The following is a 23,090-nucleotide window of genomic DNA, read 5'->3' as shown; positions in this document are numbered from 1 at the left end:
TTGCCTCGCACATCCCCTCTAAACTTTGCCCCTCGCACCTTAAACTTATGTCCACTAGTAACTGACACTTCCACCCTGGGAATAAGCTTCTGACTATCCACTCTGTCCATGCCGCTCATAACTTTGTAAACCTCTATCACTTCGCCCCTCCACCTCCGTCGTTCCAGTGAAAACAATCCGAGTTTTTCCAACCTCTCCTCATAGCTAATGCCCTCCAGACCAGGCAACATCCTGGTAAACCTCCTCTGTACCCTCTCCAAAGCCTCCATGTCCTTCTGGTAGTGTGGCGACCAGAATTGCACGCAATATTCTAAGTGTGGCCTAACTAAGGTTCTGTACAGCTGCAACATGACTTGCCAATTTTTATACTCTATGCCCCGACCGATGAAGGCAAGCATGCCGTATGCCTTCTTGACTACCTTATCCACCTGCATTGCCACTTTCAGTGACCTGTGGACCTGTACGCTCAGATCTTTCTGCCTGTCAATACTCCTAAAGGTTCTGCCATTTACTGTATACCTCCCACCTGCATTAGACCTTCCAAAATGCATTACCTCACATTTGTCCGGATTAAACTCCATCTGCCATTTCTCCGTCCAAGTCTCCAACCGATTTATATCCTGCTGTATCCTCTGACAATCCTCATCACTATCCGCAACTCCACCAACCTTTGTGTCGTCCGCAAACTTACTAATCAGACCAGCTACATTTTCCTCCATATCATTTATATATACTACAAACAGCAAAGGTCCCTGCGGAACACCACTAGTCACAGCCCTCCATTCAGAAAAACACCCATCTACTGTTACCCTCTGTCTTCTGTGACTGAGCCAGTTCTGTATCCATCTTGCCAGCTCACCTCTGATCCCGTGTGACTTCACCTTTTGCACCAGTCTGCCATGCGGGACCTTGTCAAAGGCTTTACTAAAGTCCATATAGACAACATTCACTGCCCTTCCCTCATCAATCATCCTCGTCACTTCCTCAAAAACCTCAATCAAGTTAGTGAGACATGACCTCCCCTTCACAAAACCATGCTGCCTCTCGCTAATAAGCTAGTTTGTTTCCAAATGGGAGTAAATCCTGTCCCGAAGAATCCTCTCTAACAATTTCCCTACCACTGATGTAAGGCTCACCGGCCTATAATTTCCTGCATTATCCTTGAGTCGATTATTAAGGAAGAAATAGCAGGACATTTAGAAAAACATAGTGCAATCAAACAGTCAACATGGTTTTACGAAAGGGAAATCATGTTTGACAAATTTGTTAGAGTTCTTTGAGGATGTAAGCAGAGTGGATAAAGGTGAACCAGTAGATGTTGTGCATTTGGATTTTCAGAAGGCTTTCGATAAGGTGCCACATAAAAGGTTATTGCAGAAAATAGGAGCTCAGGGTATTGGGGGTAATGTGTTGGCATGGATTGAGGATTGGCAGAGAGTCGGGATCAATGGGTCTTTTCCAGGTTGGAAAGCCATAACTAGTGGGGTGCCACAAGGATCGGTCCTAGGGCCTCAGCTATTTACTATCTACATTAATGTCTTAGAGGAAGGGACAGAGTGTAGTGTATCCAAATTTGTTGACGATACAAAAATAGGTGGGATGGCATGTAGTGATAAGGACACAAAAAATCTGCAAAGGGATATCGATAGGTTAAGTGAGTGGGCAAAAACTTGGCAGATGGGGTTCAATGTGGGAAAGTGTGAGGTCATCCACTTTGGTAGGAAAAATAAAAAGGCAGATTATTATTTAGATGAAGACTACAAAATACTGCAGTACAGAGGGATCTGGGTGTTCTTGTGCATGAAACACAAAAGATTAGCATGAAGGTGCAGCAAGTAATTAGGAAGGCAAATGGAATTTTGGCCTTTATTGCTAGGGGTTAGAGATTAAAAATAGGGAAGTCTTGTTACAACTGTACAGGGTGTTGGTGAGGCCACACCTGGAGTACTGCGTACAGTTTTGGTCCCCATATTTAAAGAAGGATATACTAGCATTGGAGGCAGTTCAGAAAAGGTTCACTAGGCTGATTCCTGGGATGAAGGGGCTGTCTTATCAAGAACGGCTAAACAGGTTAGGCCTTTATTCATTGGAGTTTCGAAGAATGAGAGATGATCTTATAGAAACATATAAGATTTTAAGGGGGCTTGACAGGGTAGATGTTGAGAAGATGTTTCCACTAGTGAGGGAATCTCGAACTAGGGGACATAATTACAGAATAAGGGGGCACTCATTTAAAACTGAGATGCGAAGGAATTTCTTCTCTCAGAGGGTGGTGAATCTCTGAAATTCTCTGCCTCAGAGAGTTGTGGAGGCTAGGTCACTAAATGTATTTAAGGAGGAGGTAGATAGATTTTTGAAATCTCGGGGAGTCGAGGGTTAGGCAGAGCAGGCCCGAAAGCGGAGTTGAGGCCTTGGATAGATCAGCCATGATCTTATTGAATGGCAGGGCAAGCTTGAGGAGCTCCTCAAGCCTACTCCTGCTCCTATTTCTTATGTTCTCTTGTAGTTCTTTCTGCATGTTGGCTCAAAAAAGCTCTCCAGGATGCATTTTAAGAATTCCGCCCCTTTAAGCCTTTTGCATTAAGACTATCCCAGTTAATATTGGGGAAGTAGAAATCCCCTACTATTATTACCCTATTATTTTCACACCTCTCTGAGATTTGCCTACATATCTGCTCCTCTATCTCTCCCTGACTGTTTGGAGGCCTGTAGTACACTCCCAGCAAAGTGATTGTCCCCTTTTTGTTTTTAAGTTCTACCCATATGGCCTCATTTGAGGAACCTTCTAAGATATCATCTCTCCTTACTGCAGTAATTGACTCCTTGATCAATAGTGCAATGCCACCTCCTCTTTTACAACCCCCTCTGTCACACCTGAAGTTTCTATACCCTGGAATATTAAACTGCCAGTCCTGTCCTTCCCTCAACCATGTTCTGTGATAGTCTGCAGACATTGTACCATTGTTTAAAAAGGGTGCGAGGGATGGGCCAAATAATTATAGGCTGGTCAGTCTGACCTCAGTGGTGGGCAAATTGTGAGATTCAATTGAGATATAGGTTCAACTGTCACTTAGAAAGGCATGGATTCATCACAGATAGTCAGTATGGATTTGTTAAGGGAAGGTCGTGTCTTACTAACTTAATTGAATTATTTGAGGAAGTAACAAGGAGGTTCGTGCAGTGGATGTTGCCTACCTGGATTTTAGTAAAGCATTTCACAAAGTCCCACATGGCAGATTGGTCAGAAAAGTAAAAGCCCATGGGATACAAGGGAATGTGGCAAGTTGGATCCAAAATTGGCTCAGTGACAGGAAACGAAGGGGAATGGTCGACAGATGTTTTTGTGAATTGAAAGCAGTTTTCAGTGGAATTCCACAGGGCTCCATGTTGGGTGCCTTGCTGTTTGTGGTATTATTAATGATTTGGACTTAAATGTGGGAAGCATAATTGGGAAATTTGCAGATTACACAAAAATTGACCGTGTAGTTGATAGTGAAGAGGATAGCTGTAGACTCCAGAATGATATCAATGGTTTGGCTGAGTGGGCAGAAAAGTGGCAAATGGAATTCAATCCAGAGAAGTGTGGGGAGGGCAAACAAAGCAAGGGAATACACAATAAACGGGAGGATATTGAGAGGGGTAGAGGATATTGAGAGGGGTAGAGGAAGTGAGAGACCTCGGAGTGCATGTCCACAGTTCCCTGAAGGTGACAGGACAGGTAGATAAAGTGGTGAAAAAGGCATATGGAATGCTTTCCTTTATTGGCCGAGGTATAGAATACAAAAGCAGGGATGTAATGTTGGAACTGTATAAAACGCTGGTTGGGCCACAGCTGGAGTATTGCGTACAGTTCTGATCACACTACAGGAAGGACATAACTGCTGTGGAGAGAGTTCAGAGGAGATTTACAAGAATGGTGGCAGGGCTTGAAAATTGCAGCTATGAGCAAAGATTGGATAGGCTAGGGTTGTTTTCCCTGGAACTGAGAAGGCTGAGGGGTGACTTAATTGAGGTGTAAAAAATTATGAGGGGCCTAGACAGAGTAGAGAGGAAGGACCTGTTTCCCCTAGCAGAGAGGTCAATTACCAGGGGACACAGATTTAAAGTGATTGGTAGAAGGATTAGAGGGGACATGAGGAAAAACCTTTTCACCCAGAGGGTGGTGGGTGTCTGGAATTCGCTGCCTGCATCAGCGGTGGAGGCAGAAACCCTCAACTCATTTAAAAGCTACCTCGATCTGCACCTGAAGTGCTGTAACCTACAAGGCTGCTGACCAGGTGCTGGAAGGTGGGATTAGAATGGGCGGCTAGATTTTTCAGCTGGAGCAGATACAATGGGCTGAATGACCTCTTTCTGTGCCATAACTTTTCTACGGTTCTATGGAATAAATCTGTACCAAACACAAGTACAGGCTCGTGGACCCAACATCAAAAACAGATAAATAAGGGAAGCTATCCTAAGGTGCAAGGCTGGATCAGTATCTGCACAATAATTAATAAAATCAGCCAGCAGAGATTAAGAATGCAAAATCCTGTCTGACTAACCTTGATCCTTTGTTTAAGAATGTTACTGGAATGCTACCTGGGCTTAGGCCTCATGTTATCGTGATTGGCTGCAAAGGTTTACTTCCAGAAAGGCAGGCTTTGATGGGATAATGGCACATAGGTTGGGGAAAAGCAATCCATCCACAGCGCAGCCAAGCAACCACTGAACTTAACACACAACACTCAGGGAGAGGTTGAGCCAGTTGAGCCTTTCTGACTCCCAAAGGCAACCAAGCAAGGCAGCAAAAGACCACTAACCCACAACTCCTCAAGCCCCAGCTAACGAGCAACTATCCCCAACTAACTAGTAAATAACTTTCATAACTTGCAATTCGCCCAGCTAACTAGCAACTAACCCCCATAATTAAAGAGCTATCTTCTCCCAGGAACATATCACGTTCCCCATTAAAATAGCATGGTGAATCCATACCCACCACCTGTCTCAGCACTTTTTCCTGGGAATGATGACTCTCTGGGAAAAGAAATACTTCCTGGCTTTTAACCCTGAACTCTTTGCCCAAGGATTTGATTTTCAAGGCCCCTCGTTTGATCATCCTATCTATTCCAAAATAGCCTGTCCAATTAGACGGGATCCAATAGCTTAAAAACATATCATCTCCAAGCCTGGGTTTCCACAAGTTGCTCTAACTCTCAAAGCCTAACCTGGCAACTAAAAGCTCTAACTTCCGCTGCCTAACCTGGTACAGTAACTTGCAGCCAGTTCCTCGGAGTGAGGATTGTTTGCAGTGCTCACATTTGCTCTTTGTCCACAGCTGGAAAACATTGGGAATTTTATTAAAGCAATCACAAAATATGGGGTGAAACTTCACGACAGCTTTGAAGCCAATGATTTGTATGAGAACTGTAACTTGACCCAAGTTCAGACAACACTTATGGCCCTGGCTAGCATGGTGAGTGCTTCTGCTATGACTATCCTAATCTCAACTCTCTGCAATTATTTGATAGATTGTCTGACTCACCCATTACAAGAGGCAAAGCTAACTTCTTGTTCCACACAGGCAAAAACAAAAGGCTACCACACAAGATCAGACATTGGTGTGAGATATGCAGAGAAACAGGAACGAGCTTTCAATAGCGAGACGCTGAAAGCAGGACAGAATATCATTGGACTCCAGGTATGAACAGACCCAGCCACAGGAAAGGGCCACTGCATAAGAAACTGGAAAGATAATGCACATGCACTGGAGGGGCTACTTCACTCCACACTGGAGCGAGGGGCCACTGCACTGCATGCTGGAGTTTATTTGGAGATTTAGGGATAGGAAGGTAGTGAACTCAGAGGAGAGAGCATAATGATTGGAGATGGAGGTTGAAATCACCAAGGATAAGTTACCTGGTGCAGAGGCTGAGGGAGGAAAGGAGTGAAGATATCTTGGTGAGAAACTTGGTGTAATACTTGGGTGGGCAGTAGAGAACAAGGATTTTAAATGAGAGGTGAGAGGGTTGGAACAAGATGAGATGCTCAAAAGGAGAAGGTTTCAGAGGAGTAGTGGAGGGGCAGACTAAAGTGGCGATAAGGACCACACCACTGCAGCAGTATGGGCAGGGCAAATGGTGGAAGGTATTGCCAGGCGAGGAAGCTTCATTAATGGAGTCATGTGTCATCAGCCCTCAGCCAGGTTTCCGTCAATGATATGATGTTGATACAATCACCCAAACAAGGTCACGGATACAAAGGGCCTTGTTTATGTGAATGCATGTTCTGGAGAGAGATGCACAGAGAGGCAGTGATAGCCGATCCACTGTCCACAGGATCAGCCCTGGGAGGGATAAGCGGAACGGGAAAGAGGTAGGAAAGATTAGCCCTCAGAAGGTGCATGGGGCAGGAGGGTTGGTGAGAGTAGGATGGAGTAATTGGGGTTGCTGATCATCAAGAGTGCCTCAATAGGCCTTCAGTGGGATGCCAAGGAAAGCACTGAGGGAAGCTGTAGGCTAAGAAGAAGTTAAGCCTGGGACAGGGGCAGCAGAGTTGGAAGGTTGCAGAGTGCTGAAGGGATGGGGTCAGGATTTTGGGACAGAGGGCAGACTGAGTACCTGAGAAATGAAAGGAGGAATGACCACAGGAGAGCGGGGTTGAAGAAAAAAATGGGGAAGCAAAAAAATGAGTGGAAATCGAAGTAATGGGCTTGGGTCTGGAGCAGCAGCCAAAATGCATGTGTGAATCGACACAGAGAAACTCAAGTTACATAGGCCTGGGGACCTAGCAAGATTAGGATTGTTATGCCCTGGTAGTAAACAGGGAATAAAGAGGAGACAAGAAATGCTGGAATCACTCAGCAGGTCTGGCAGCATCTGTGGAAAGAGAAGCAGAGTTAATGTTTCGGGTCAGTGACCCTTCATCGGAACTGACAAATATTAGAAAAGTCACAGGTTATAAGCAAGTGAGGTGGTGGTGGGGCAAGAGATAACAAAGGAGGTCTAGATTGGACCAGGCCACATAGCTGACCAAAAGGTCACAGAGCAAAGGCAAACAATATGTTAATGGTGTGTTGAAAGACAAAGCATTAGGACAGTTTAGGTGTTTTTTACACCTAATCTGTACTAATGCTTTGTCTTTCAACACACCATTAACATATTGTTTGCCTTTGCTCCGTGACCTTTTGGTCAGCTATGTGGCCTGGTCCAATCTAGACCTCCTTTGTTATCTCTTGCCCCACCCCCACCTCACTTGCTTATAACCTGTGACTTTTCTAATATTTGTCAGTTCCGATGAAGGGTCACTGACCCGAAACGTTAACTCTGCTTCTCTTTCCACAGATGCTGCCAGACGTGCTGAGTGATTCCAGCATTTCTTGTTTTTATTTCAGATTTCCAGCATCCGCAGTATTTTGCTTTTAATAAAGAGGAGACAATAGGAGGGAATCCAGAGTTAAAGCCAGAAGTCGGATGGCGGGATAAAGTTGACATTGGTAGGGTGGAGTCAGCTTGGAGCACAGTTCAGATACAGGTATGGAAGGTGAGTGAGTTCAGAAGCGATTTGAAGGGTAGAGTATCAAAGGGCACACTGATGGAAATATTTCCATGGGAACGAAGACTGAGGAGGTGTGCAGAATCAATCACAGAGCAGAAAAATTGAGTCAAAGTTGGAGGTCACCATTAGATCCAGAAGGAAATGTACTTCAGCCCAAGAGCATGAAACTATATCCAGGGACCAAATTGTAGCTGAAAAACCAGAAGGCCAGTCACAGATTCAAAAGGCAACAGCAGTGGTGGGGAAGGGCTTTAGATTAGATTAGAGATACAGCACTGAAACAGGCCCTTCGGCCCACCGAGTCTGTGCCGACCGTCAACCACCCATTGAGACTAATCCTACACTAATCCCATATTCCCACCAAACATCCCCACCTGTCCCTATATTTCCCGACCACCTACCTATACTAGTGACAATTTATAATGGCCAATTTACCTATCAACCTGCAAGTCTTTTGGCTTGTGGGAGGAAACCGGAGCACCCGGAGAAAACCCACGCAGACACAGGGAGAACTTGCAAACTCCACACAGGCAGTACCCAGAATCGAACCCGGGTCCCTGGAGCTGTGAGGCTGCAGTGCTAACCACTGCGCCACTGTGCCGCCCATAGGAAATACCAGGGGTTCTCAATCTTTTTGCTTCTGAAGCCCCCCTTCTGTGTCAGAAAAATTCCATGGAACCCCGGTAACACAAGATTTTTTTTTAATAGTTGCTAGGCGAAAGGGAGGGAAGCAGCAGAGGCAGCTGAACGGAGGGTCTCAATCTTAGCGACAAAGGAGTCCAACAGCTTCTCATACTTGGAGGTGAGGGTGGAGCAGGCAGAGGAGAGAGAATGGTTTATAGTCCAAAATACTATTTTCATTCATGCAACATAGAGAAGGAAACTACTGTAGATATCTTTTTTAATGTATTATTTGGGTACTGTCATTCCTCCTGCCCTTTTTTGGTATTTTATCTCTTCCTCATTCCTGTCCCCATTGATCAATCAGTGCTGAAATCTCTTCACTGGCTTGCACATTTTGTTCATTTGAATATCCAAACAAGGTTACCAGTGGTCAGTCTGGCTTGTTCGCTTGGCTTTCTGCCTGCTGGGGCCAGGTCTTGCATTGGTGCTGTATGAAGCCGGAATCCGTGCCCACACAAGGCAGGAACACACACATTTACTTCACTTGCTTGGCTCACTTTTTGGAGCAGGTGAGGGAGGAAGAGGAAGGGAAAGGAAAGGAGCTCTGCGGCTAATTCTAAATGGGGCTGACTTCGCTGTAACCATGAACCCTTTTCCAGTACACCCAGTCCGTTTTGGTTGTGTCTCAGTTGTTGCCAGCGACTGATACTCCACTTTTGTTGGGGAAGTCTACTCCAAATTCAGTTGTCGCTCACTGGATCAGACAAAGTGGGAAGTCAGGCAACTTTCCTCCAGCGTGCACAGTGCATTGCACCCCTCCTCCAATGTATGCAGTACAGTGCCTCTCCCTTTAGGATGTACTATATTACCCCTCCAGCCATGATGGCTCGTGGTCTTGCAGTTCCCTAAGGGAGCTTATTTGCTGTGTAACTCTACCCTTGGTCATTATTTGTGCTTTCTACCCCAATCTCTACATTGTTTAAGTTCCCTTGGCTCTAATATTGGGTACATTTTAGCCCTAACTACAAGTTAACTGCTAGTTTAAAAAGTTACCAGGGCCCACTGCCCAATTCCCCACCCGTGTCTGCTCTTTGTTCTCTTCACTGAGCACTGTATCTCTGCTCAAATGTGGCTTCCAAATTCCTGGACTTCAATGGACGTCAGGACTTATGCTTCTGCAGCAGACTACACTGTAAGACTCAGCTGCTGTGTCTCTGATGTGCTGTTCAGTTGCTTAAGTTTTAAGGTAACTGTCTAGTCCAGGGGTTCTCAACAGGGGTCTACAGCCCCTTGGGAGCCAAGAGGTTTCAAGGGGTGCACCAAAGCCATTAGTAGCAGAGCATAAACAAGCCCACAGAGAGGTTCCTTGACCCAGTGGAACCTTTCTGTCACCAGATCATGCTGATGTCCGGGCATGCGTGTCCATTTCATGGTCTCGGAATTGGAGAACATGATGGATAGCCAAAAAGAAGGGCTCTGCACAGAGAGAAAAAGAGAGAGAGGGAGAGAGAGAGGTGTCCAGGTCTGGTAAGGGGCAGGGAGGACTGCATCGCGCACCCTGGGGGAAGTGGGGGGCTGCACTGCGCACTCTGGGGGAAGTGGGGGGCTGCGCCGCGCACCCTGGGGGAAGTGGTGGGGGGGGGGCTGCGCCACGCACCCTATGGGAAGTGGGGGGGGCTGCGCCGCGCACCCTGGGAGAAGTGGGGGGGGGGCTGCGCTGCGCACACTGTCTGGAGTGAGCGCAGAAACAGCCTGATGATCAGGGTAGTGTGGCAATTCCAATAGCCCAAACATTATATTTTATTGAGAGATCATATCCTGAAGATTAACCAGAGTGATGAGACTTCTCTTTTGTTGAAGGAAGGTTCCATCCCAACAAAGTGAAGAGATTTCATTCCAGTGAGATTCCCTATCCTGAAAGAGAAGCTTTATCCCCTGAGGGACGAGGTTTCACACACTCTTTTGCATTCAGATTTGTATCTGTCTTTCTTCCAGATGGGGACAAATAAGTTTGCCAGCCAGCAGGGGATGACAGCCTATGGTACCAGAAGGCATTTATATGACCCAAAAACTGGAGTGGAGAAGCCTCTTGACCAGACTACCATTAGCCTCCAAATGGGAACCAACAAGGGAGCAACACAGGTATGGAGCAGAGTGTGAAGTAATGGAGACAGGAGAAGCGAAGTTAACACATTTGGAAAACAATGAATCTTGCTTGAAAATGGCACTGTATGAAAACACAATCGTAGCAAATTTCTCTGCTATTCTATGGAACAGTTGACTCTTTCAGTGGTGTGGGAGAATAAAGTAAATGCTGCAGGGATGCAGTGTTGATGTTACCAGGGTAGATGCTATGAGGAAGGTGATGAAATGGGTAGCAAGGTGTAGATAGTATGGGAAGAAGGTATGGGGAGGGGGTGTAGAGAATAAAGAGGGCAGGCAGGGCACACTGGTCACTCTCTGACCAATCCTCTTGCTCATTTCAGGCTGGAATGACTGCTCCAGGGACACGGAGACACATCTTCGATAACAAACTTGGAACTGAGAAATGTGACTCCTCCATTGTGTCACTGCAGATGGGAACAAACCAAGGGGCTTCGCAGAAAGGAATGACTGTGTATGGACTGAGCCGGCAGGTTTATGACCCCAAGTACTGCTCCACTCCCAACTTTCCCATCAACAATGAGAACCAGCTAGCCAGTGGCTCTGAATGCAGTGAGAATGACAACCCAGCAGAGTACAAGTACAATCAACAAACAGATGCCAATCGCTACAAACAAATGTATCAGGACTTTGAGTGAGGAGAACACAGTGGCACTGCTTAACAGACTGGCTTGTACTAGTGTGTATTGCAGCCTTACACATCTATTGGCTACAAGCCCTATGCTGAATACACAGGCTCATCCCAGTAGGTGTTACTGTCAGAAACCCTCCCCACACAGAATGCTTCACTGCCAGTGCACGCTGCAATGAAACACATGTCTGACTCTGCTGGTTGAATGAGGTGATGGACACCTGTGTGAATCGTTTCTACAAACCAGCGATGGAGTGGATAAGCAACTCCAAAAGCAGTCAAGTAAGCCAGGCTAATGTAATAATTGCCAAAGGCCCCCAAAGATATTGTTCCAGATCTCATTTAAAGATTCCCCCCCAACCACTTCCGGGCACACTGCCCCATCTCCAGAATTGTTACAGTGCAGACGGAAGCCATTCGCCTATCATGTCTGCACCGGCTCTCCAAATGAGCATTTCATCCAGTGCCACTCCCCTACCTTCTCCCCGTAACCCTGCACATTCTTCCTTTTCTAACAACAGTCCCTTTTAAATGCTTCAATTGAACCTGCCTCCACCACACTCTCAGGCAGTGCATTCCAGACCTTAATCACTCGCTGCGTGAAAGTTTTTTCTCATGTCACTTTTGCTTCTCTTACCAAATACTTTAAATCTGTGCCCTCTCATTCTTGATCCTTTCACGAGTGAGAACAGTTTCTCTCTATCTACTCTGTCCAGACCTCTCATGATTTTAAATACCTCTATTAAATCACCTCACAGCCTTCTCTTCTCCAAGGAAAACAGTCCAAACTTCTCCAATCTATCTTCATAACTGAAGTTCCTCATCTCTGAAAACATTCTCATGAATCTTTTCTGCACACTCTCTAACACCTTTACATCCTTCCTGAAGTGTGGCGCCCAGAACTGAATGCAATACTCCAGCTGAGGCTGAACCCACGATTTATACAAGTTCAACATAACCTCCTTCCTCTTGTACACTCTGCCCCTATTAATAAAGCCCAGGATACTGTTGCTTTATTAACTGCTCTCTCAACCTGTCCTGCCACCTTCAATGACTTACGCACAAAAACAGCACCCAGATCCCTCTACTCCTGCACCCCCTTTAGAATTGTACCCTTTATTTTGTATTGTCTCTCCATGTTCTTCCTACCAAAATGTATCACTCCACATTTCTCCACATTGAACTACATCTGCAACCTGTCCACCCATTCCACCAACTTGTCTATGTCCTTTTGAAGTTCTATACTATCCTCCTCACAGTTCATAATGCTTTGAAGTTTCATATCATCTGCAAACTTTGAAATTGTGCCCTATACACCATGTTATAGGTCATTAATATATATCAGGAAAAGCAAGTGTCCAACTCTGACCCGTGGGGAACTCCACTACAAACCTTCCACCAACTCAAAAAACAATTATTAATCACTACTGTTTGTTTCCTGTCACTCAGCCAATTCTGTATCCATGTTGCTATTGTCCTGTTTATTCCCTATCCAGTACAACTTAGAGAAATTACATTAAAGTACTATTTACAATAAGTTTAATTTTAAATTGTTCTTTTTATATTTAGCAATGTGTCAGCACTGGCTCACTGTTTACAAATCTTACAGTGAATTAACTCTTGGCATTAAACCTTTATACAATGCAAGAATTGTCTGCCATTGGAAACCACCCTTTCTGACCATAACACACACAGAAACACACTGCAATGATCCACCAGTCATTCCTACATTGCTCTGCTGGGAGTATAGCAATGATGTTCACTATTGAATTTAAAGATACAAGCACTGAACAAGATGGATCTATATAACCTGCAGTGTCACTGGGGCAAACATATTTATGTGACACTAGCATTGAAAATCGATCCCACAATTTCCATTACTGTGAAGCCTATGTGGTGAAGTGAATATTTAGACAGAAGTATCACAAAGTGTGAAAGCAGCTTAACCTCCAACTCAGCAATGGTACAGAAACAGAAGCAGAGGAAAGCTTAGGACTGTGGGCATGTTTTAACAGCAGTTAGGTTAGATTTTAGTTTTAAAAGTGCTTCTTTTGCAGTTTCGATTATCTGTAAATTCTATAACCAGCAGCTATTTAGTGACAGAGAATCCCCTGCTCGCAGCAACACTCACCTTTTCAAATTCAACAAATCTCCAGTTACAGTACACAATTAGACTCAAACTCTGCAAGAACAGCACAGGGTCACACCAAGTCTCGGTGCTTCCCTTCACCTGACTCACTGCTATCTATTCAGAAGCATCACTTCCAAAAATGTGTAGTATTTTAAAAGTCAAATAAACAGACTGTGATATTTATTATTCAGGTCAGCACCAGAGCTATACACAGACTAATATTTTGCCGTTTGTCTCCGTCTGGTTCTTTGCGAAGGAACAAAAAAACTGCACCAACCTCAAAGTCTACTCAGCCAACAGGCAAGCTTCAAATAACAGAGCTCAATCAGCTGAACACTGGCCATATCAGATCCCCTCCGGCTGAGCTTCAGCTATGCCAAGCTGACCTTCACAGGCCCAGCAGAGAGAGTTGGGATCCAGTGTCCCTGCACAGACACAACAGTAAGTAGGGCCCAGCGAGCCTGCGCCGGCCCAGCATATTTGCGTCAGTTCTCCAGATCAACACCCAACTGGCTGCCATAGTGCCACTGCAGAAACAAGGAATGGTAGGCAGAATGGGTTCAAAAAAGGTCAATGTAGTGACTAACTTCTGCAAATTACACTGGCATTTTAGTCAATCTTATATCTGGAAATCTCTAGACAGTACTAATACTTTGCCTGATGAGCTGTGTTCTGGTATCTGATGGTTAACTGTTTAGTAAGTGGTGTTAAACTCTGTCTCCTGTGGCTAATTAAAGGGCCTCTTACTAGAATAAGTTTAATTTAATGTGAATTGTGTTTTGCTGTCCTACTATAGTGCACATGGTGCCGCTCACTGTTCGTTAATTAAACCAGACCAAAGCAAGCTTCTGAGTTATTGAATGAATTCTCACACAGCTCCTGTTCTTATGAGTCAGCACACCAGGCAATCTCAATCTGCTCCTACATCAGAATAGTGACACACTAATAGACCCAGACTGGGGGCAGGGAAGGTAACACAGACAGGAGTGGGGGCACATTGGAGGAGACACTCAGTCTCAGACCAGGAATTTGGGGGGGATGGGCATCACAGGAAGCACAGACTCAGAATGAGGTCAAGGGAGGAGACATTTGGAGTCAAAAAGGAACAAGACAGGAGACACTCAAAACTCAGACTGGGCCTCAACAGACTTCATTTACAGTTTTCCCAATGGCCACTTTGCCCAAGCAAGCTTTTGGAGAATGTGAGAAAAGCAAACCCCTGGGTCTTGATTGCAAGGGCAATAAGGAATGTGCAAGATGAAGTAACAAATTGAGATTATGAATGGAAGTCAGGGGAGGCAAAGAGAAGCATTCAGATTGATTAGATGTGAGAAGGTGAGGGCCACTTGGTTACAGCAGTCACTGTACCAATAAATTCAAAGCCTTTCTACACACTACAAGAGGACAACAGAAAAATTCTAGCAGCAATGCAGTGTCAGCTGTATGTGGATACAGGGTCAACTTGGCATCAGTTACTGATGCATCACTGAATTTTTTGGCACATCAGCACTTGGTCCAGTATCTCAATCACTGTCCCACACAACCTTTGGAGTAAAACTTGCTGATGACACCATTGTCAATGCTCATCACATTCTCAAGGGCAATTAGAGATGGGTAACTAATGCTGGACTAACCAGCAATGCCCACATCCCATGAAACTAAAAAGAGGTCCTCCCTCTGTTTCTCTCTCCACAAATGCTGCCAGCCCGAGTATTTCCAGAATTATCTAATTTTATTTCAGATTTTCAGCATCTCTAGTATTTTGCTTTTGTATTAGTCCTGCAAACTGTGAAACCTCTTTGCATCCAGTCTTCCCTTCCTCAAAAAATCTAAAAGACTCAGAGGACTCAATATTAGCATGACTTGATCACTATCTCATCTCGGTTACACTCAGTGGCGATCTCCATGAGCAATCTCAGTCCTTCGCAGTTTAAAAAAAAAGATATACAAATAAATGTGCCCATATGCAGACTTAATGGTAAATGGATAATGCACTCCCATCCACTGAAAGACAAGAAGCTACCCATTAAAACTTCAATATTAAAAAGTAACAGCACATTCGATGAATGGAAGAATTCTAACCTTTTAATAATACAGCCTGAAAACAGTCCAAAGTATTACAGAAGACTCCGCATGAACTCAAATTATCTACAGTCAGCAAAAAGGAAACCTGCAAAACACCGTGAAATAAAAATGTAAGTGACTTGAGCCTAAACTACTGGTTTGCTGCTTCACACGCATCAATCCAATCACTGTAAACATCCACCGGCTCCGACAGGTCTGAGTAGCAACAGTTAAAGAAAAGGCAGCAGTAATGAAATAAACGCTGGTAAAGTCTAAAATCATCCGGGTAACACTCAGCAAGTAGTATATGCACTGCCCAGGGAGAGGGAAAAATAGAGAGAGACAGAGAGAGTGATACAGCAATTTTATGTGCACTCATTGCCTCCTCCTTAAACAGGAATGAATTCCAACAGTAGCATCTTCCTCTCTCACGAACCTTCCCACCCAGTGACCCCAGCGAGAGCTAAACCCACCAACCGTCCCATCCAACAGCCACAACAAGAGCTAATCTCACCAAAGATCCCACCCAGCAGCCCCAGCGAGAGCTAAACCCACCAACCATCCCACCCAACAGCCCCGAGAGCTAATCTCACCAATGTTCCCACCCAACAGCCCCAGCGAGAGCTAAACCCACCAACCTCCCACCCAGCTGCCCCAGGGAGAGCTAAATCCACCAACCTCCCACCCAGCAAGAGCTATACCCATCACCGTCCCACCCAACAGCCCCAACGAGAGCTAATCTCAACAACCATCACACCCAGCAAGAGCTAATCTCACATCTCACAAGAGCTAACTAATCTAACCAATCTTCCCACCCAATGCCCCCAGTGAGGCCTAATCTCACCAATCATCCCAACAACAAAAATCTGTATTTATATAGCACCCTTAATATAGTAAAACTTCCCATGGCACTTCACAGGAGCATTGGCAAACAAACTTTGACATCAAGAAAAAAACAGCAGACAGATGACTAAAAGTTTGGTCAAACAGGTAGGTTTTAAGTCACATCTTAAAGGATGAAAGAGAGGTAAATAGGCGGAGAGGGCATTCCCAATCTTAGGGCTTTGGCAGCTTAAAGCTCAGCCACCAATGCTGGAACATTTAAAATCAGGGATGCTGAAGAGGCCAGAAATGGAGCAGGACCAATATCTCACAGGCTTGTAGTGCAGGAGGAGATTACAGAGATAGGGAGGGGCGAGGCCAAAGAGGAATTTGAAAACAAGGATGAGAATTTTAAAATAGAGGTGTTGCTTAACCAGGACCCAGTGTCGGTCACCGAACACAGGGGTGATGAGTGAATAAGACTTGGTGCGAGTTAGGACATGGGCAACAGACTCAAGTTAATGGAGGGTAGAACGTGGGAGGCCATCCAGGACTGTGTTGGAATATTCAAATCTAGAGGCAACAAAGGATAAGGGTTTAAGTAGCAGGCACACTGAGGCAGAAGCAGAGCTGGCTGATTTTGCAGATGTGGAAACAGGCGATCTTAAGTGATGGCATGGAAATGTGGTTGGAAGCTCATTTCAAGGTCAAATACCACTGAAATTGTGAAAAATCTGGTTCAGCCTCAGACAGTTGCCAGGGAGATGGATGGAGTTGGTGGCGGGGGAATGGAGTTTGCGGCAGGGACTGAAGACAATGACTTCAGTCTTACCAATATTTAGCTGGAAGAAACTTCTACTTATCCAGTACTGGATATCGGATAAGCTGTCTGACAACCTAGAGACAATGGAGGAGTCAAGGAGGTGGTCGTGAGCTAGAGCTGAGTATTGTCAGCATGGACATTTTCAGATGATGTCGCCAAGGGGAAGCACATAAATGAGAAATAAGAGGGGGCCAAGGATAGATCCTTGGGGAACACCAGAAGTAACAGTGTTGGAGCAGGAAGAGAAGACACAGCAGGTGATTCTTTGCCTAAAACTGGATAAATAAGAATGAAAACAAGAAGTGCTGGAAATACTCAACAGGTCTGGCAGCATCTGTGGAGAGAGAAGCAGAGTTAACGTTTCGGGTCAGTGACCCTTCTTCGGAAGCCTTCCGAAGAAGGGTCACTGACCCAAAACGTTAACTCTGCTTCTCTCTCCACAGATGCTGCCAGACCTGCTGAGTATTTCCAGCATTTCTCGTTTTTATTTCAGATTTCCAGCATCCACAGTATTTTGCTTTTATTAAATAAGAATGAAACCAGGCGAGTGAAATCCCACCCACTGAGAGATAATCTCACCAACCTCCTTCCCATCACGTCCACAGCACCCAACCCTCGTACTCCGCCAACTGATCAACAAACACCACTCTTCTCCCCAGTATGTCAGCTCACTCACTAACAAGGCTTTTGTCATCCATAATCCTACTATGGAGGATTGCACAGTCATCCTGGCTTTGGCTGAAACTTGGCTCACAGACAGCGACACCTTCCCACTTACTGTCCAGCTATACTTTGTACCACCTGCCCCACATAAACCCACACAATCTCCTTCCCCCATCTTCCCTGGTACTGTCCCTTTCTTTGAGCACTTCACCTTGTTCCATCCCTCTCAATAACAAGTTGCACTTACATCACACCTATAAGGTAGGAAAAACTTCCCACAGTGCTTCATAGAGGCATGAGGGAGAAAATGAATACTGAGCCAAAGCAGGAGATTTTGAGTGGTGACCAAAAACTTGGTCACAGAAGTGGGGTTTAATGAGGGTCATAATAAGAGAGGGATTGGAAGGGTCAAGACAATTTAACTCTCTGGGGCCCAGACAGCCATCAATGGTGAGGGGAAGTAAGGGGGCAGAGACAAAGGAGCAGAGTTTGGGAGAGGTTGTAGGGCTGGAGGAGGTTATTAATCTAGGGAGGGGTGAGGCCATAAAAGGGATTAAACACAAGAATGAGAATTTTAATTTTGATCAGTTGGGGAATTGCAAGCCAATGCAGGTCATTGACACAGGAGGTGATGGGCAAGCAGGATGGTATGCAGGTTCGGATCCAGGCAGCACAGTTTGGGGATGAGCTGAAATTTATGGCGGGAGGAGAATGTTAGGCTGACCAGAACAGCATTGGAATAGTGGAGTCTGATCACAGCCAGCTCTACCTCTTGGTCACCTGACTTGAGTACTACACTGCTGCTGTTGACACACTGCTTGTCCAACATCCAGACTTGGATAAGCTGCCATTTCCTCCAATTAACTCCATTCACTCACTACCGATTCCATCCCTCTCCCCGGCCACTGACTTGGGCCGCAACCTTCTGTCTTATTCAACCGCAAACAGAGCTTCTCATCACACATCCTCTCCATCACAAAAACAATCTACTTCCATCTTCATAACACTGGCCATCTCAGCCCATCTTCTGTTGCAACCTTATCAATTTTTTTGTTGCCTGCATTCGAAAGTTTCTGGCTGGTCTCCCACCCTCCGTAAACTTCAACTCATCCAGTACTCTGCTACATGTATCCGACCTACCTCATCCATCACCCTACGTCCTTCCAATACCTTAAATTTAACATTCTATGTTTAAATCCCTTCATGTTGTCATCCCACCCTATCTCTAACTTCCTTCAGTGATACACTCTCTACCTCCCCACCCACCACAAACCCCAACCCAAGAATGCCATGTTCCTCCAATTCTGGCCGTGTGCCACTCGCTTTGTCCCCACCACTAGCAACATTGGCTTTAACTGTCTAGACCAGTATTGTCCAATACGTTCGCCACTCACTTCATGGCAAATCGACCACAAACATGGCAAATTGATGCTGTCCATTTTTAATGCCACACAATACTGAGTTGTGTTAAAGTTACAGCAGTGAGTATGAATATGGGTATCACTCACTAGGCCGATATTTGTCATCTGTCCCTAATTGAGCAAGGAAGAATCAACCACGTTGCCATGAGACATGAGTCACCTATCGGTCAGACCACGACTTTGATTATCAGAATATAGTTGAGTTGTCAGGTTTCTGCTGACCTGGAAGTTGAAGGGCCACTTGCTCAATGAAACAAGAAAAGTAGTCTGCCGTTTGTTACCTTATAGGTTCCTGTTCTCTCTGGGTGCCTCTAAATGACAACGCATTTAGATCTGCAGGACCGCTCTATGAAGCGCTGTGAAAACAGGGCCAGCCTTCGGAAGGACTCCAGTCTGATTGCTCTCAAAATTTTCTTGGGAAATCTAATGACAGAGGGGATGTTAACTGAAGCACTTGATTTTGTTTAGCTGGTAGCTGGCAGTTCTCGCAAATCAGTTGAGGTGCGTGAGCAACGGACAGTGCTGCATGGCTGACACTGAGGGTTGAAATGTGCAATTCTGGCAAGCTGGGGCGGTGCAACAAGATCCAGAGTATTCCACCTTCATCTTAACACATCTGTCGGAATGAGCTATTGAAAGGAATAGGACGCTACTGACGTAAAAGGAGAGATTACAGGAGGTTGGCAATGAGTGAAAGGTCTATTAAATGTTCCGATGCTGTGTTCGTAAATGGCAAGCGACAGACCAAGGCAAGAGTCAGAGCGCAGAAGCCAATACTTAGAGATTTGTTGGCTCTTTTCCCTCCCCGAGTCTCCTAATATATCAATACTGACAAAATAGACGTTCCACTCTTGAAGAAATTTGTTTCTTTGAAATAAACTCGAGCACACTGTCAGAAACAGAACACTTCAATTAACAAACTGTCACTACCCTTTGAACATGTCTACAGCAGACTTACTTTGTTGAACAATTGGATTGTAAAACCCTTTTGAAGCTGTTCTGGCTCTGACAATGAGTGTATCGTCTTGATTGCTGACAGTTTAAAATCTCAAACTTATTTTCCAAAAGATTGTGCATTTGTCTTATTAATATTGCATATATTTTGCATGTGATGAATAGGGAGCCCTGATCGCCACAAGTTTGGTGAGCATTGCAATCCTATTGAAAAAGACTGGTGTAGGCCTATGCTCTGCAGTCCCCTCCCTAACCTTAAAGGCCCTCCTTAAAACCAACCTCTGACTAAGCTTTGGGCACTCCTCCTAATGTCTGCTTGTTTGATTACATTCCTGTAAAGTGCCCTGGGATGTTATTTCTACTAAATAAATGAAAGTTGCGTTGTTGAGACCCCCAGAGAGAAAACATAACTATTGTGGGGTGGGGACAGGAAGAAGATCAGACTGAATAAGCACACAAGTAAACTATCCCAGAATCTCTCCAACCATCCTATTTTGTTTTTAAATGAAGGATACATGTAATTGGAGTTTGGAATTCTTCTAAACACACGGTGCAGGATATGATCCCTGTATTCCGCGCGCGGTCCCTGAAAAAGTGAGGGGGGGGGGGGAGGAAAACATTAAAAACAACTAGATCTCAACACGAAACTCCACACTATCCTTTCAGAAACTGAAAGGTGGTTCCAATCAATTCCCCATATCCCAATGAGTTCAGCCCCAGCCGAAGGCACAGCCTGTGAAATTGAAAGGATCACAGATGTGATATTTGCAGATAGTGAAGCACAGAACTCAGAAGAGACACAGCTCCATGCCCCACAGCGGCAAGGCAAATCAAATCAAAGCTGTGGCATCTGCAATACTCCCTGTCCAAGAGGTTGGCAGAAAGTCTTTCAGTCCATTTGTCACAATTACTCTTACATTTCTTGGGTGGTACATGAAGTAGATACTGACAGGTGAATAAACCCCAGCAACACATGCTGCTATTTGTAAAAAAAAACTGGCAAAAATGAATTTTTGTTTGTGTTGAATTATTAGCTTATAATTTTCGATAGAAACAGTAAAAATTAAATCACACCAAGTATTCCTCACAGGAAAAGCCAATGAGCTCAGAGCCCAGATAAGCCAGCTGCACCAGATTTCAGAAGGTACAACTCGTAAAAGAAAGTGCAATAAAAGGTTTACAGTGCAACTTGGGTTAAATGGCCATTGATTTCACATTGCACAGTAAAAAAACATCAAATTTTTTTTTCCAAATGCAGCTCTCTAAGTTGGCTATATATTTAATACTTAAATAGGGGAAATAAGGAGGCCAAAGAAAGGGGAATTGCAGCCTTTTGTTTCACTATGACTTCAAAGGATATTGAATGATATTTTGTGTGTATTATTATGCATACACAGAAAATATCATAGTCTATGACTATGATATTGAATGATATTTTCTGTGTATGCATTATAATATGAAATTGAATGATTGAGTCATACTGTATACTGTTCAGTTAAATAAAACATCTGATGGAGTTATGTTTGATGCATTTTTTGAAGAGAGGGAGATCACTGGACAGCACGTGAGACATTCCCCTTGTGTATACAGAAATGCACTGTTGTAATCTGAGTCTTGCCATCATTTACCCAGCTATACAGCATGAAAAGATATACTCCAGCTCATAGGGGACAACAGGTTTGCTTAGACGATTGGTCAATGACACTGAAACCAAGAAAATATTTTGTGTTAATACTCCAAAACTTGACTCACTGCAGGACCCTTAAAGGAATAACTCCAATTTCAACAGTTACATGTGACTTCCAAGTGCAACGACCAGGCACGCCTGCGAACCGGCACCCCGGCAAGTCTGAAACCCTAACAAACATGCTGGTTGAAACGTCACACACTTACATCTTAACATCACATGACTTTTCATGGTTACAGAATGGACACGTGAACTGTGTTTCTAGAGTCCCAAGCACCTTCTTCTTGGTGGGAGGCTTCCTCTTCGATTTCCTGCGCCCCATTGCAACTTCTGTGAAATACAGGCAAGCGGGAAAATATTTCAAATGTCTGTCAATCTTGTAATCGTACTTTGTAAATAAGGAAGCTGCCATAGCTTGCTCCACTGCTGCAGGGGTCATCGAGCAGTCTGTTGGGCCACAGGGTGACTGGATTCCCCACTTATCCTGCTGCCACAAAAGTCACAGATGAACTGCAGTCATTGGTGCTGGATTAGGTTCCAGGAACTCCCATGGAATTGTTACATTTCACCATAAATTAACAAAATATTTCCCATTGCAAGTTATGAAGGCTGCTTGGTTTTAGCCAGTGCAGAATCACAGAATAATACAGTGCAGAAGAGGCCCTTCAGCCCATCGAGTCTGCACCAATGCATTAAAGACCCCTGACCTGTCTACCTAATCCCATTTGCCAGCACTTGGCCCATAGCCTTGAATGTTATGACGTGCCAAGTGCTCATCCAGGTACTTTTTAAAGGATGTGAGGCAACCTGCCTCTACCACCCTCCCAGGCAGGGCATTCCAGACTGTCAGTGCGAATGCAAATGTTGAACTGTTCATGTCAGCTTGCTTGGTTAGTAAAACTCTTGCTTGCATCAGAAAGTTGTGGATTCAAGATCCAATTTCAACCTTTAAATTCATAATCTAGGCTGAGATTCCAGTACAGAAGTCATGGAGAACTGCTTTGCCAGAGGTGCTAATCTTTAGGTAAGCCATTAAACCAAGGTTCCAAAGGCTTGTTCAAATGGACATTAAAGGTCTAATGGTCAGATATATAAATAAACCATCTATTGGTCTAGAGCCAGTCTCCATCTGATGGAATATATTATCAGTCCCCCTTTTGAAGAGAGAGGAATCACAGGGCAGCAGGGATACACTCCAGTAACATACAACTATTACTACAACAACTTGCATTTATATAGCAACTTTAATATAATGAAACATCCCAAGGCGCTTCATAAAGGAGCATTATAAAGCTAAACTTGACACTAACCCACGTAAGGATACATTAAGGTAGAGGACCAAAATAATAATCAAAGAGGTAGGTTTTAAGCAATGTCTTAAAGGAGAAGAGAGGTGGAGAGGAAGAACAGTTTATGGAGGGAATTTTGGAGCTTAGAGCCTTGGCAGCTAAAGATATGGTCACCAATAGTGGAGTGATTAAAATCAGGGAGGCTCAAAGAGAACAGAATTGGAGGAACACAGATATCGGAGGGTTGCAGGCCTGGAAAGGGGGGGGGGGCAGGGCGCAAGG

General features: G+C 44.7%; 2 protein-coding genes across 6 annotated transcripts in view; one reads left to right on the top strand and one right to left on the bottom strand.

Annotated features, from left to right (window-relative positions):
• Positions 1-13,916, top strand: part of cnn1b (calponin 1, basic, smooth muscle, b) — a 100,219-nt gene extending 86,303 nt beyond the window's left edge. For 2 of the 4 annotated variants that reach the window (XM_068021384.1, XM_068021385.1), the window contains 4 exons: positions 5,318-5,455; positions 5,564-5,680; positions 10,156-10,302; positions 10,647-13,916. In XM_068021384.1, coding sequence (XP_067877485.1) covers positions 5,318-5,455; positions 5,564-5,680; positions 10,156-10,302; positions 10,647-10,961 — 717 coding nt within the window. In that variant the 3' untranslated portion in view covers positions 10,962-13,916. Of the gene's footprint in view, positions 1-5,317; positions 5,681-10,155; positions 10,303-10,646 lie in introns of all 4 variants that reach the window. The other 2 variants (XM_068021381.1, XM_068021383.1) reach the window with 1 other exon arrangement.
• A 1,251-nt stretch (positions 13,917-15,167) lies between these two features.
• Positions 15,168-23,090, bottom strand: part of elof1 (elongation factor 1) — a 72,617-nt gene continuing 64,694 nt past the window's right edge. For both annotated transcript variants that reach the window (XM_068021396.1, XM_068021395.1), the window contains exons 2-4: positions 21,726-21,849; positions 20,348-20,418; positions 15,168-15,365 (exon numbers count right to left, since the gene is read on the bottom strand). In XM_068021396.1, the coding sequence (XP_067877497.1) occupies positions 15,301-15,365; positions 20,348-20,418; positions 21,726-21,841 (252 nt within the window). In that variant the 5' untranslated portion in view covers positions 21,842-21,849 and the 3' untranslated portion in view covers positions 15,168-15,300. The remainder of the gene's footprint in view (positions 15,366-20,347; positions 20,419-21,725; positions 21,850-23,090) is intronic.

Source organism: Heterodontus francisci, chromosome 43 (genome assembly GCF_036365525.1).
Source record: "Heterodontus francisci isolate sHetFra1 chromosome 43, sHetFra1.hap1, whole genome shotgun sequence".
Lineage (NCBI taxonomy): Eukaryota > Metazoa > Chordata > Chondrichthyes > Heterodontiformes > Heterodontidae > Heterodontus > Heterodontus francisci.
This window is presented reverse-complemented; position numbering and strand designations above follow the sequence as displayed.